Raw genomic sequence first — 15380 nt, forward strand, 5'->3', positions numbered from 1 at the left:
GCATAGCTAGTAAGCCATTCTCTATAGAAACTTTTACAACCAGATGGTTGCCATACAATCTCAGTCCATTTACCTTGACAGATATCTCAGGAAGGTAGTGCGGATTTCGTAAACTTGTAGTGATGTAGAATCTGAAATCGTGAGAGTACTCAATCACATTTTCACCAAGTCGTAAATACTAAAAGAAAAAACGTAAAATTTGTTATACTGTACAATATTACTTTAAATCTAGTATTTTTGTTGTATGTTGGAAGTCAAAGTAATATAGGTCAAATAAAACATTGATTGAAATCTTTACCTCAACTCCCTGGGATTTGAATGTCTGTTTTAGAAGGATGGGTTCTAAGATTGGATCAAGTTCTTCTCCTATGTTCTCCAATAGCACGGGTTTGCCAAACTGGATTGCATTCTCCAGAATGCGTACATAGTTTGGATCCGACAATTTGATAGCAGACAGTTGATTGGCTCTTTCCATATTCTTCACCCATTTGTTTGCTTGACCTAATATGTTCATAGTCAAAGGAATTATATTATATTTTTTAATTATTTAACTTGGACTAATAAACTAATTAAAGCATTGATGGTATATAAGTAACTATGGGATTAGAACCTCTATAAGGGACAAAGCCAACACAGGACCCAACAAACTGTCTGCTCAATAGTGGAGTGGTGTCCCCTGGCCCTAGTGTTAAAACATATTTGCACCTTGTTTGTTTCATGAAAAAGTATAACCTTAATAGGGTTCCTCTTGAATAGGGGTGTCCCAAAGAAGGGGTTCTAATGTAAGTTTCAATAGAAGTAGTTTTGTTACCTTGTGGATCAATCATAAGTGGCCATCTTCTTGAGTTTGAGACCATGATACCGTTATCAATGGAGAATGAATCTACAGGTAAGCCAGCAATCTGCCAGTCTCTAATTTTGACGGGTTCTCCAAGAGTAGCATTCAAAGAAAAGCTGGCAGAACATGGAATTCTCTTTTCCTTACTCCTAGTCAACCACTCTTCTGTCGCTTTCTGCAACAACAAAAAATCAGAATGATAAATGTAATGTAAATGAATGCATTATTATTCATCCCCAGTTGAGAAAATATGTTTAGGCCCTTCACAGACCAACAGCAGCCACAGTCCATAATAAGTAAACACGGAGATGATTCCCGAAATCTTTTCCAATAGTTTCCAAACTTTTTTATCATGCTTTACATCCCATTTGAAGGATGAGGCACTGCAAACTGATAAGTTCACTGTACATTACTATATTAATACTTTAATTACTTACTTGTCTAAAGTCCACAGTGAAAGCACCAAGGTACGCAATCACACCAGAAGAGATCAACACATCTCCTGTAATGTTAATATACTTCTCACCCAGGTCCCTCGCCGCTTCACTCCACCGATCTTTTTCCCCACCGAGACCTCCGATGAGTTTCTCAGCACGGACAAGCTTTTGTGAACAGAGTTCAATGTTGTACTCTAGTTCTTTCTTTTTCTTGATCATTGCTTCAAATTCATCATTAAGAGCTTGCAATTTGTCCGAGACTTCTTTCAGTTCGGCACGTTTGGCGTTGAGCTTCTCCATCTGAACGCTAAGTTCTTCTTCAGCAGATTTCAATTTCTCTTGCTTTGGCCCAACAACCTAAAAAACAAATTTCAAACATTTCATCATCATACAACTACCTTGCATATAGGTTATCAGTCTCAATATCATAGAGGTAGAATCTCCTGATGGTCACTCCTAGGGTGACTTACTTTTGCAACTTTGTCATATATATCCATAGCCCTAACCCATTTACACAAGCCCTCCTAGCGTGACTTACCTTTGCCACTTTGTCATATATATCCATAGCCCTAACCCATTTACACAAGCCCTCCTAGCGTGACTTACCTTTGCCACTTTGTCATATATATCCATAGCCCTAACCCATTTACACAAGCCCTCCTAGCGTGACTTACCTTTGCCACTTTGTCATATATATCCATAGCCCTAACCCATTTACACAAGCCCTCCTAGCGTGACTTACCTTTGCCACTTTGTCATATATATCCATAGCCCTAACCCATTTACACAAGCCCTCCTAGCGTGACTTACCTTTGCAACTTTGTCATATATATCCATAGCCCTAACCCATTTACACAAGCCCTCCTAGCGTGACTTACCTTTGCCACTTTGTCATATATATCCATAGCCCTAACCCATTTACACAAGCCCTCCTAGCGTGACTTACCTTTGCCACTTTGTCATATATATCCATAGCCCTAACCCATTTACACAAGCCCTCCTAGCGTGACTTACCTTTGCCACTTTGTCATATATATCCATAGCCCTAACCCATTTACACAAGCCCTCCTAGTGTGACTTACCTTTGCAACTTTGTCATATATATCCATAGCCCTAACCCATTTACACAAGCCCTCCTAGTGTGACTTACCTTTGCAACTTTGTCATATATATCCATAGCCCTAACCCATTTACACAAGCCCTCCTAGTGTGACTTACCTTTGCAACTTTGTCATATATATCCATAGCCCTAACCCATTTACACAAGCCCTCCTAGTGTGACTTACCTTTGCAACTTTGTCATATATATCCATAGCCCTAACCCATTTACACAAGCCCTCCTAGTGTGACTTACCTTTGCAACTTTGTCATATATATCCATAGCCCTAACCCATTTACACAAGCCCTCCTAGTGTGACTTACCTTTGCCACTTTGTCATATATATCCATAGCCCTAACCCATTTACACAAGCCCTCCTAGCGTGACTTACCTTTGCCACTTTGTCATATATATCCATAGCCCTAACCCATTTACACAAGCCCTCCTAGCGTGACTTACCTTTGCAACTTTGTCATATATATCCATAGCCCTAACCCATTTACACAAGCCCTCCTAGCGTGACTTACCTTTGCAACTTTGTCATATATATCCATAGCCCTAACCCATTTACACAAGCCCTCCTAGCGTGACTTACCTTTGCAACTTTGTCATATATATCCATAGCCCTAACCCATTTACACAAGCCCTCCTAGGGTGACTTACCTTTGCAACTTTGTCATATATATCCATAGCCCTAACCCATTTACACAAGCCCTCCTAGTGTGACTTACCTTTGCCACTTTGTCATATATATCCATAGCCCTAACCCATTTACACAAGCCCTCCTAGCGTGACTTACCTTTGCCACTTTGTCATATATATCCATAGCCCTAACCCATTTACACAAGCCCTCCTAGTGTGACTTACCTTTGCAACTTTGTCATATATATCCATAGCCCTAACCCATTTACACAAGCCCTCCTAGTGTGACTTACCTTTGCAACTTTGTCATATATATCCATAGCCCTAACCCATTTACACAAGCCCTCCTAGCGTGACTTACCTTTGCCACTTTGTCATATATATCCATAGCCCTAACCCATTTACACAAGCCCTCCTAGCGTGACTTACCTTTGCAACTTTGTCATATATATCCATAGCCCTAACCCATTTACACAAGCCCTCCTAGCGTGACTTACCTTTGCCACTTTGTCATATATATCCATAGCCCTAACCCATTTACACAAGCCCTCCTAGCGTGACTTACCTTTGCCACTTTGTCATATATATCCATAGCCCTAACCCATTTACACAAGCCCTCCTAGGGTGACTTACCTTTGCAACTTTGTCATATATATCCATAGCCCTAACCCATTTACACAAGCCCTCCTAGGGTGACTTACCTTTGCCACTTTGTCATATATATCCATAGCCCTAACCCATTTACACAAGCCCTCCTAGGGTGACTTACCTTTGCAACTTTGTCATATATATCCATAGCCCTAACCCATTTACACAAGCCCTCCTAGCGTGACTTACCTTTGCCACTTTGTCATATATATCCATAGCCCTAACCCATTTACACAAGCCCTCCTAGGGTGACTTACCTTTGCAACTTTGTCATATATATCCATAGCCCTAACCCATTTACACAAGCCCTCCTAGGGTGACTTACCTTTGCCACTTTGTCATATATATCCATAGCCCTAACCCATTTACACAAGCCCTCCTAGGGTGACTTACCTTTGCAACTTTGTCATATATATCCATAGCCCTAACCCATTTACACAAGCCCTCCTAGCGTGACTTACCTTTGCAACTTTGTCATATATATCCATAGCCCTAACCCATTTACACAAGCCCTCCTAGCGTGACTTACCTTTGCAACTTTGTCATATATATCCATAGCCCTAACCCATTTACACAAGCCCTCCTAGCGTGACTTACCTTTGCAACTTTGTCATATATATCCATAGCCCTAACCCATTTACACAAGCCCTCCTAGTGTGACTTACCTTTGCAACTTTGTCATATATATCCATAGCCCTAACCCATTTACACAAGCCCTCCTAGCGTGACTTACCTTTGCAACTTTGTCATATATATCCATAGCCCTAACCCATTTACACAAGCCCTCCTAGTGTGACTTACCTTTGCCACTTTGTCATATATATCCATAGCCCTAACCCATTTACACAAGCCCTCCTAGCGTGACTTACCTTTGCCACTTTGTCATATATATCCATAGCCCTAACCCATTTACACAAGCCCTCCTAGCGTGACTTACCTTTGCCACTTTGTCATATATATCCATAGCCCTAACCCATTTACACAAGCCCTCCTAGCGTGACTTACCTTTGCCACTTTGTCATATATATCCATAGCCCTAACCCATTTACACAAGCCCTCCTAGCGTGACTTACCTTTGCCACTTTGTCATATATATCCATAGCCCTAACCCATTTACACAAGCCCTCCTAGCGTGACTTACCTTTGCCACTTTGTCATATATATCCATAGCCCTAACCCATTTACACAAGCCCTCCTAGCGTGACTTACCTTTGCAACTTTGTCATATATATCCATAGCCCTAACCCATTTACACAAGCCCTCCTAGCGTGACTTACCTTTGCCACTTTGTCATATATATCCATAGCCCTAACCCATTTACACAAGCCCTCCTAGCGTGACTTACCTTTGCCACTTTGTCATATATATCCATAGCCCTAACCCATTTACACAAGCCCTCCTAGCGTGACTTACCTTTGCCACTTTGTCATATATATCCATAGCCCTAACCCATTTACACAAGCCCTCCTAGTGTGACTTACCTTTGCAACTTTGTCATATATATCCATAGCCCTAACCCATTTACACAAGCCCTCCTAGTGTGACTTACCTTTGCAACTTTGTCATATATATCCATAGCCCTAACCCATTTACACAAGCCCTCCTAGTGTGACTTACCTTTGCAACTTTGTCATATATATCCATAGCCCTAACCCATTTACACAAGCCCTCCTAGTGTGACTTACCTTTGCAACTTTGTCATATATATCCATAGCCCTAACCCATTTACACAAGCCCTCCTAGTGTGACTTACCTTTGCAACTTTGTCATATATATCCATAGCCCTAACCCATTTACACAAGCCCTCCTAGCGTGACTTACCTTTGCCACTTTGTCATATATATCCATAGCCCTAACCCATTTACACAAGCCCTCCTAGCGTGACTTACCTTTGCAACTTTGTCATATATATCCATAGCCCTAACCCATTTACACAAGCCCTCCTAGCGTGACTTACCTTTGCAACTTTGTCATATATATCCATAGCCCTAACCCATTTACACAAGCCCTCCTAGCGTGACTTACCTTTGCCACTTTGTCATATATATCCATAGCCCTAACCCATTTACACAAGCCCTCCTAGTGTGACTTACCTTTGCAACTTTGTCATATATATCCATAGCCCTAACCCATTTACACAAGCCCTCCTAGTGTGACTTACCTTTGCAACTTTGTCATATATATCCATAGCCCTAACCCATTTACACAAGCCCTCCTAGCGTGACTTACCTTTGCCACTTTGTCATATATATCCATAGCCCTAACCCATTTACACAAGCCCTCCTAGCGTGACTTACCTCTGCAACTTTGTCATATATATCCATAGCCCTAACCCATTTACACAAGCCCTCCTAGCGTGACTTACCTTTGCCACTTTGTCATATATATCCATAGCCCTAACCCATTTACACAAGCCCTCCTAGCGTGACTTACCTTTGCCACTTTGTCATATATATCCATAGCCCTAACCCATTTACACAAGCCCTCCTAGGGTGACTTACCTTTGCAACTTTGTCATATATATCCATAGCCCTAACCCATTTACACAAGCCCTCCTAGGGTGACTTACCTTTGCAACTTTGTCATATATATCCATAGCCCTAACCCATTTACACAAGCCCTCCTAGCGTGACTTACCTTTGCCACTTTGTCATATATATCCATAGCCCTAACCCATTTACACAAGCCCTCCTAGGGTGACTTACCTTTGCAACTTTGTCATATATATCCATAGCCCTAACCCATTTACACAAGCCCTCCTAGGGTGACTTACCTTTGCCACTTTGTCATATATATCCATAGCCCTAACCCATTTACACAAGCCCTCCTAGGGTGACTTACCTTTGCAACTTTGTCATATATATCCATAGCCCTAACCCATTTACACAAGCCCTCCTAGCGTGACTTACCTTTGCAACTTTGTCATATATATCCATAGCCCTAACCCATTTACACAAGCCCTCCTAGCGTGACTTACCTTTGCAACTTTGTCATATATATCCATAGCCCTAACCCATTTACACAAGCCCTCCTAGCGTGACTTACCTTTGCAACTTTGTCATATATATCCATAGCCCTAACCCATTTACACAAGCCCTCCTAGTGTGACTTACCTTTGCAACTTTGTCATATATATCCATAGCCCTAACCCATTTACACAAGCCCTCCTAGCGTGACTTACCTTTGCAACTTTGTCATATATATCCATAGCCCTAACCCATTTACACAAGCCCTCCTAGTGTGACTTACCTTTGCCACTTTGTCATATATATCCATAGCCCTAACCCATTTACACAAGCCCTCCTAGCGTGACTTACCTTTGCCACTTTGTCATATATATCCATAGCCCTAACCCATTTACACAAGCCCTCCTAGCGTGACTTACCTTTGCCACTTTGTCATATATATCCATAGCCCTAACCCATTTACACAAGCCCTCCTAGCGTGACTTACCTTTGCCACTTTGTCATATATATCCATAGCCCTAACCCATTTACACAAGCCCTCCTAGCGTGACTTACCTTTGCCACTTTGTCATATATATCCATAGCCCTAACCCATTTACACAAGCCCTCCTAGGGTGACTTACCTTTGCAACTTTGTCATATATATCCATAGCCCTAACCCATTTACACAAGCCTTCACAAGCAGCAGAAATATTTTTAATCACAGCTGGATCAAAATCTGGATTTGGAATGTATCTAAAATAATAAGTTCAACATTAACATTACAGTCAGACAGTAGTACAATATGAAAAAATACGGATACATGTAGGATAGGAAAGAATAGAAGTCATTGGGGTTTCAGAATAATATTATAAAATGTCTAGTATTGTTGATATAAAGCCATGTATATACAGTTCTGAAAAGAACTGTAGAGAAATTTAACAGTTCTTTTCAGAACTATTTATACGTGGTGTACCACAAACTTTATATCAACATTTGATTTCGCCATGTAAACTTTCAAACAATATTTGTCTAGTATTGTTAAAGATGGAGACATTATGATTTTTAAAAAAAAACATCTTACGTGGCTCGAATTTTCTTAATAACTGCTGGTGGAATAGCATCCTTATTGTATGTCTTCAAAGACTCCAAGAATTTCATATCACTAAGAACTTTTTGAGATGGTCCCCAGTAGTCTTCCACCATCTTGCCACTGCCGGATGGATCAGGTTTTCTCTCTGGTTTGATTCCCTTCATAATGCAGATAGATTCCATCACAAGTTTGACACCATGTGGAGGGTTCTATGGAAGAAATAAAATATAATTATTTTTATGCAACGACTATAATGATTATAATAAAAACAAACACAAAGCATTTAAAGGTCCTATAAATAACCTATCCTACCTTCATGGATTTGACCATTGAGATGTCACTTGGTTTCAGTGTGTTGAGGGCTTGTATGGAAGACTCCAGTGCTGGTATAGCTTCAGCAAGATCGCTTTCACACTCATCTTTAATGGACTTGGCTGCGGCTGCTGCTTCATTTGCAACTGCTTCATCTGCTCCTACAAGCTGCAACACAAATTATCACCACATATACTTTTTATTATGCAAGTTTTTTTGTCTCATGTATACAACAAACAGACTAAGTGTAAATAGCTATCCCAATTGGTAGGAATCCTTTAAGACAATTTATACAATATACTGTACAAAAAGAGACCTTGTTAGCACCAAGATTCATAAAGCTCATAGAGCATAAAGTTAAAAGCACACTTACTTCTTTCTTAGCCTCTACTTCCACTGTATCCTGTTCAATCTTTATCATAAGTTTATCAGTTTCCTCCGATGTCTTGATCAGCTCTGGTTGAAGGTCCGTCAGTTCCTGTTGCATCACTGACACCTGAGAGGCGGCAAAGTCTAATTTCTCCAGACCAATCAGATATCGGTTCTTCAAATTCATGATCTCTGTTCTCTTTAGGTGCAGAAGCTTCTTGAAAGTCATTATTAATTCCAAGTAAGAGGTTGGTGTGACATAGTTATGGCGTCGAAGGGTATCCAAAAACCTGTTGGAGTGTTTTAGTAATCAAAATTATTCAGTCAATACTGTTTTATCACACTGTTACTAATTTTATTTGGTTAATTGATAAGCACCGTCTACACTATCTAACTTGATGTGACAAAAAAAGGGTGTGTGTGTGCCCAAATATGGTAGTGATATGATGTCATTGTGTCCATTGATATTTTTTTGACATAAAGTTTGATAGTGTAGACAGATCTAGATCCTATTTCAATTAAGTACATGATGTTTCTTAAACTAAAACAGTGTCATGAGACTTGAATTCAGTTTGAAAAAGAAATATACAATGACAGTGTGCTTACGTTTCTGACATCAGTCGGACACTCTCATGAAAATGCTGACACATCCAGACACAAGAATCTCGGATTTCGTCTTCCAGATCCATGTCCTCCAAGAACCTGTTGGCAACCATCTGCAATGCATCTGGAGGCCAAGCCTGCACGACGAAAAGACATACATAATCATTATACTGTCATCAAACAGAACTGAAATATTCTCTAATGTACAGTACAGATATTGTATAATTTTTTACACAATACTACATTCTGGCATTTTAATGCAACCACTTTAAAGTGTCTTTCAGACCTGCTCCGGTCCAGCAAATAAAATTGCATCTCAATGTTTCGTTTTCAAGACACTCGACGCAGCTATGCACCAACCATTTTTCTCGAGCGTAACCACATAGTGTATTGTGAGAAAAAATAGTTTATAATGCTGGACACAAAATCAGGAGTAAACCGGAACCAGAGCAGGACCGGAGAGCAGGTGTTTACACTCACCTGGAACCAATCAATTGTACAGCAGTTGATGAGTGATGGAAACATTCTAAGCCTGTTTCTGAAGGCATCTCCAATAGGACTCATAGCTAGCACCACATGTAGGTTACGACGGACACGTTCAATGAAAAAGTTATACATTGATAATGGAGTAGCTTCAATTTTTCTTCCCTAAAAATCATACAATATAAGGATTAGTGGTACTGGTAATGGCAGGAATAAAGGTTAGTGCTGGTTGTAGTTGTTTCTTTGCATTCATCCTGGCACAATTGAATTACATTCAACATAATCTGCAGCCTGTTGAATCATTCTCTGTAAATACCTGACAAATGGCACACGTGCTTGCATTATATATGTTCTAGATGTAATATGTAATGGCTATATATTGATTGTTAATTAACTGTTTACAACTAGACTAAAGCTCTGTCTACACTATCAAACTAGTTTGACAATAAAAGTGCCCAAATATGGTAGTGATATGATGTCATAGCATCCATGTATGGGCACATCACTTTTGTTGTCAAATTTGATAGTGTAGACAAAGCTTAAGATAATAATTATGATTTGATAATAAATATGGGTCTGGTAAATATGATGATATTGAAGATGCCTTATGTTAACTAACATGCAGTATACTAAAGTTTAACAAAACCCCTTTTCATAGTTGTTGTTACTAGCATCTTGCATCTTGCAAAGATTACCCATTCTGTCTCTATAAATTGTAAGTCTAACATGCAGTTAACTAGTTATCTTTATTCATTATAATGTTATGATTGAGTACTACTGATATTCATAATAATGATAATAATAATAATAATAATAATAATACAGTAATAATAATAATAACAAAGCAATGATAATAATGAAGATGTTGAAGATAAATTTATCCATGCTGTCATCTAGGAATATAAATAGGGCTGGGATTGAAGATTACAATATGATGATTTTCACATGTATTGATGAAGACTATATCAATTATTGTGATTATGGTAATAATTCATTATGAAAACTAAAGAAAGATGACATGACGATGAATAAGGTTTTCAATGGCATAGATACAACCTTGTTCCTAGAACGCCCTTCAATGCGGTCCTTGTGCTCTTGCTGTTCATAAGAGTAATAATTATTTGTAATAAGCAAAATCATTTAAATAATAATATGCTAATAGGGAGGGGAGAGCCCTTCAATTTTAGAAATTAAGACAATTCCATTTTTAATTGAGGGGTGTTCTAATAGAAAAACACAATATAGATTTTATCAAATAAAGTATAAAATGTTGGTACTTTGTAGGTACTTTGTTTCTTACCTCTACTCTGGCAGCTTGTTGCATTTTTTCAATAATTTCTGCTTTCTCATCAGCTGGGTAGAGATTGGGAACATCTCCAGTGTTTAGGATCATGTTGATGTCTTCAACAAAGGATTCATCTTTTATCTGGTTATCTCCAAATAGAAAGACGGTTTGCTTGCCTTCTGAACCGGCTTTCAACAAGAGCTGTAAAGAATAAAGGCATTGAAATTGACTGGTCATAGGTTTTTTTATTGCTTTAATAGATTTTGCAAGACATGACAGGAAACCAAGCTCAATCACAACTATTTGTCTTTCAACATGATTGTTTAGCAAGAGTGTGAAATACTATACCTTTTTCAAATCTTCTCTCCATTCATTCGATGTGTAGTTCTTAGTGATTTCAATCTGGAAGAGTTCGTAGTCAGCCATGAATGTTGCCAGTTTGGTAGCACTTTGACGACCGCTTCCACCAATACCTAATAAACAAAATAATAAATAGAAATATGCAGTTTCATTTCGCATTTGACACTTTTTACAAATTTTGAAGGGCACATGTTTAGTAGTCTGACTTGATTTGATATATACTACATAGTTTAATGTGTGTATAATGTTGATGGGTTGAATGGTGAGAATATTTCATGAGTTGAAAAAATGCCTTACCTATCAGCAATGCATGTCCATTGTCTTGTTTCAGCACCCGACACACACGTGAGATATGTTCAATGGCAAACTTAAACATGACTAGGCTCATTGGAGCTTTGCTTATCTGATTATACTCAACTAAGTAACCCTCCATAACTGATGTGAGCTGCTTCAAGTCTGCTACTTCATCATAGGCTTTCACATCCGAGTCTGGGTTGATGAAGTCACAAAAGAACAAGGAGCGGATGTTATCGTCGATGAGCTTACCGCTCGGCGACAGGTGGCTTAGAACTTTGTCCAAGCTCTGCTTGAATGAGCTTTGTGTCATCTCTTTCACAATACCAAAAAATGTTTGTCTAATAAATAAATAATAGAAACATAACTTTTAATTTGTACTACTTCCCAGATGTTTGTGATTGACATGCTTCCTTACAAATCTTAGAATCGGTGCTCTACACTTCTACACCAAGGTCAGACTAGGTTCCAATTCAGCCAATGATTAACGTTGTCATGATTCTTACCCAAAGATAATCTTAGTAATTGAGAAAGGGCAGTAGTGCCCTAGAAACCTGTGGCTGTTTTCACCATTCACACTTAATCTAAAGAAAGCATTTACCCTTAAAATTAATATCCTATCTAAGTGAATACGATTTAAGGGAAATACTTCAATATTTATTGAGTTTAGTAAAATACTTAATATTTAAGAGAAATATCTCACTTAAGTGTTATTGGTGAATACGGCCAATAGGTACATACAAATTCACAGTACAAATATTTTTCTCCAACCATCAACAGTACTATAACCTAAACTTAAGACTTAGGACTTGGTATGGAATCATGCTTTTATTTCTCATTGGTAATTGGTGATCAATATTACTGTGACAAATATGAGAAAAATCCTACCTGTCATTTTCATCAATAAGACGATCATAAAACACACGGTAAACTTCATGGATCCAGAGACGTATCAACTTATCTTTGTCATCCTCAACAAGATGTGTCTTTGGTGCCAATAAAACACCTCTTATGACGCGAGCAAAATCACGCAGGTTGAAAACGTAATGTGATTTAGATGGTGTGGGCAAGAAGTTGGTTATAGCAGCCTTGTAGACACCCATCGTTGCTTGGACCATTATCTGTAGAATATAACTAAAGTTAAATATACTAAACAATCTTTTGGATGCTGACCCAATCAACTTGATATCTAGATGGCCCAAAACCCATGACCAATACTAGATGGCCCATGACCAGGCTTACTAGATGGCCCAAAACACATGACCAAGCTTTACTAGATGGCCCAAAACCTATGACCAGGCTAGATGGTCCAAAACTCATGACCAGGTTTACTAGATGGCCCGAAATCCATGACCATCTTATTAGAAATCCTTTGTCATACTAAACTTTACTATAAAATAACCTTTTTGTTAACAGCTAAATCATACCAAACATGGTAGACTACTATTTACAATCATGGTAGATGACCTTGTTTTAAAATCTCACCTTTCCTAGTCGTACAAAAGCACCATCATAGCCTTTGGCGAAATGCCAATCAGTGATGTTTGTGAAAATCTGTGTCATTGTAGCATCGTCAAAAGAGTCAATAGATATTATGTTGAAATGGCGAGTGAAACGGCCGGTAATGTCGTTGCGTCCACCACCTGGCGGTCCCATGGCTGTCACTATAATCTTTTTTTAAAATACAAAATGGATTAAAGAGTTTATATAAGAGAGTCTGTTTTCTATGCACAAAGAATAAATACATATATTGGCTAGAGTTAGAATAACTATGGCGGTTTTTAGTAGCAGTGGAGTGGGAGTTTTAATGGCAGAAAGCATTTGCAGTCAGCCTAGTGGCAGTAGTAGTGGAAGCCACACTGGTGTCATTGGTTGTTTGAAATGATAGAGCAACTTACTGTATCAATAAGTTCAAGTTTGGAAGTATCTTTCTTATCAAACCAATGTTTGTGATCAATCCACTGCCTGAGCAATTCAATTGGAGGTTGCGCTCCATACACCTCCTTAGCTGGCATGTTCAGATCATCTACAAATAACACACATTTCTTGTTCATTGGCGGCCCATACACACCCTTTCTTCGCCTAAATAGGAAAGTATAAAATGATTCTAATAAAAATGTGTTACTTTAGCTGAAAAAAGACAATACTTACCTAATACATAATTTGCACATTAAAATAATACACACCTATCCAATTTAGACATGATAATATCTTGCGTCTGATTTGCTGATGTACGAGCAGAAAAATTGATGTTATTTGGTAAGAACCTGTATTGAAGAAGAAACAAATGTTAAATGTTAAACAACTGGACTTAGTTTTCATGGCATGCTTGGAAATGTCGGAAAACAGTTTAAAAAACACTTACTGTTCTTTTGGCAATCCAACTAGGTAGTCATTGGTAATGGCGGATTTTCCAGTACCAGTTGGTCCTATGAACATTAATGGTGTGCCATGGCTAAGGTATGTGTCCAAGAAAAACACCTGTTTAGCTGTGTCGTTGGTTTGAATGATCAAATCACTAACCTAAAAAGATAAATGTTGGAACATATTTAAAGATCTTTGTGTTAGCAGGAATCAGTGATCATATTCATCAATCACACTTAAGTGGGATATTTCTATTGAAAAGTAATAATTTCACTTAAGTCAATACAAATTTAAAGATTTCCCTTAAATGTGAAAACGGCTAATGGGTCCTCTATTTTGCTGGATGAGAGAAAAAGAGAAGCTCAAATGAAAACCACTACTACATCACACCAATGAATATCAACAGTAAATACATCAACTGTTCACAAAAATGATACAACATTCTGAGTAAACTTTCAAATGATACAACATTCTGAGTAAACTTTCAAATGATACAACATTCTGAGTAAACTTACTTTTGATACAACATGCATATAATATTACTTCCATTCACTTACTTTTGCATCTTTTGGCAACACTGATTTTTCTTTATCAATATAATCAATCCAATCAGTCCATTTTCCACTTGCTTGCTTTTCAAAGAAATAATCATAAACAGTTCCTCTTTCTGGAAATGAGTTGCTCTGAAAATAAACGTAAAGACAGTTCATAGGACAATTTATATTTAGGCATATCACTACCATATTTGGCATATCACTACCATATTTGGCATATCACTACCATATTTGGGCACTTTTTTTGTCAAACTAGTTTGATAGTGTAGACAGAGCTTTAGTTTAACAATCATAAGTGTAGTTTCTTCATTTTATACCTTTGTAATTTTGATGCTCTTTGGTTTTGGATGGTTTGGATCAGTTCCACTAATTAACACACGGAAGAATTGATCAAACTTCTTGCAACTGTCGCTGTTCAGTGTTCCACCAACTGTCCACACAAGAGAGAACAGGAACAGCCCTTGCAACCACAGGGTTATCTAAGTGAATAAAAAAATTATTCTCCATAATAGAGTAGTAGTAATCATAGAAAGAAGAACTGGTTGTGCATACTGGAATTGTATTAGAATCTTCAGAGACAATATAGGGTCAATCCACCATTCGTTCTATAGTTATTTAGCCAGGTAAAATTAGCAATAATTGGCCAATGAAACCAAACGGTGAATAACCAAGCCTGAACGAATTCATAGTGTTTTGATATAAAGTTTGCGGTACACCACGTATATTAGTTGAACTGTTGAGAAGTTCGCCATGCAAACCTTTAAACAATATATTTATAGTGTTTATTAATTTAGGAATTAGTCTGCTGTCCTCACTCACCTGTTGATTGCTCATTTCTGGTTGGCCTTCTTGTCCAGACACTGCAATTTCATCCATGAGGCATGTGTACAGGTTCATTAGTGAGTTGGCGAGATGAATTACAGATGTCTGGATGAACACTTTACACTCGTGTCTGATGAAATCTGAAACAAAGCAAATAAATAACTATGATGATATGCCAGCACTTTTAGTTATGCTATACATTATGTTGCATTGACCACTCGCTCTCTTTCTT

The 15380-nt window shown here is 38.2% G+C and overlaps 1 protein-coding gene across 2 annotated transcripts in view; it reads right to left on the reverse strand.

Annotated features, from left to right (window-relative positions):
• Positions 1 to 15380, reverse strand: part of LOC140060711 (dynein axonemal heavy chain 3-like) — a 41761-nt gene that overhangs the window by 6252 nt on the left and 20129 nt on the right. The window contains exons 18-39 of one of the 2 annotated variants that reach the window (XM_072107033.1): positions 15146 to 15288; positions 14644 to 14805; positions 14330 to 14455; positions 13774 to 13931; positions 13595 to 13675; positions 13307 to 13490; positions 12894 to 13079; positions 12297 to 12529; positions 11412 to 11749; positions 11103 to 11227; positions 10770 to 10955; positions 10526 to 10567; positions 9467 to 9634; positions 8990 to 9123; positions 8388 to 8673; positions 8015 to 8182; positions 7694 to 7911; positions 7254 to 7365; positions 1276 to 1632; positions 812 to 1013; positions 299 to 501; positions 74 to 178 (exon numbers count right to left, since the gene is read on the reverse strand). In XM_072107033.1, coding sequence (XP_071963134.1) covers positions 74 to 178; positions 299 to 501; positions 812 to 1013; positions 1276 to 1632; positions 7254 to 7365; positions 7694 to 7911; positions 8015 to 8182; positions 8388 to 8673; positions 8990 to 9123; positions 9467 to 9634; positions 10526 to 10567; positions 10770 to 10955; positions 11103 to 11227; positions 11412 to 11749; positions 12297 to 12529; positions 12894 to 13079; positions 13307 to 13490; positions 13595 to 13675; positions 13774 to 13931; positions 14330 to 14455; positions 14644 to 14805; positions 15146 to 15288 — 3917 coding nt within the window. The remainder of the gene's footprint in view (positions 1 to 73; positions 179 to 298; positions 502 to 811; positions 1014 to 1275; positions 1633 to 7253; positions 7366 to 7693; positions 7912 to 8014; positions 8183 to 8387; positions 8674 to 8989; positions 9124 to 9466; positions 9635 to 10525; positions 10568 to 10769; positions 10956 to 11102; positions 11228 to 11411; positions 11750 to 12296; positions 12530 to 12893; positions 13080 to 13306; positions 13491 to 13594; positions 13676 to 13773; positions 13932 to 14329; positions 14456 to 14643; positions 14806 to 15145; positions 15289 to 15380) is intronic. The other variant, XM_072107041.1, reaches the window with a different exon arrangement.

The sequence above is a fragment of the Antedon mediterranea genome, chromosome 1, assembly GCF_964355755.1.
Source record: "Antedon mediterranea chromosome 1, ecAntMedi1.1, whole genome shotgun sequence".
Classification (NCBI taxonomy): domain Eukaryota; kingdom Metazoa; phylum Echinodermata; class Crinoidea; order Comatulida; family Antedonidae; genus Antedon; species Antedon mediterranea.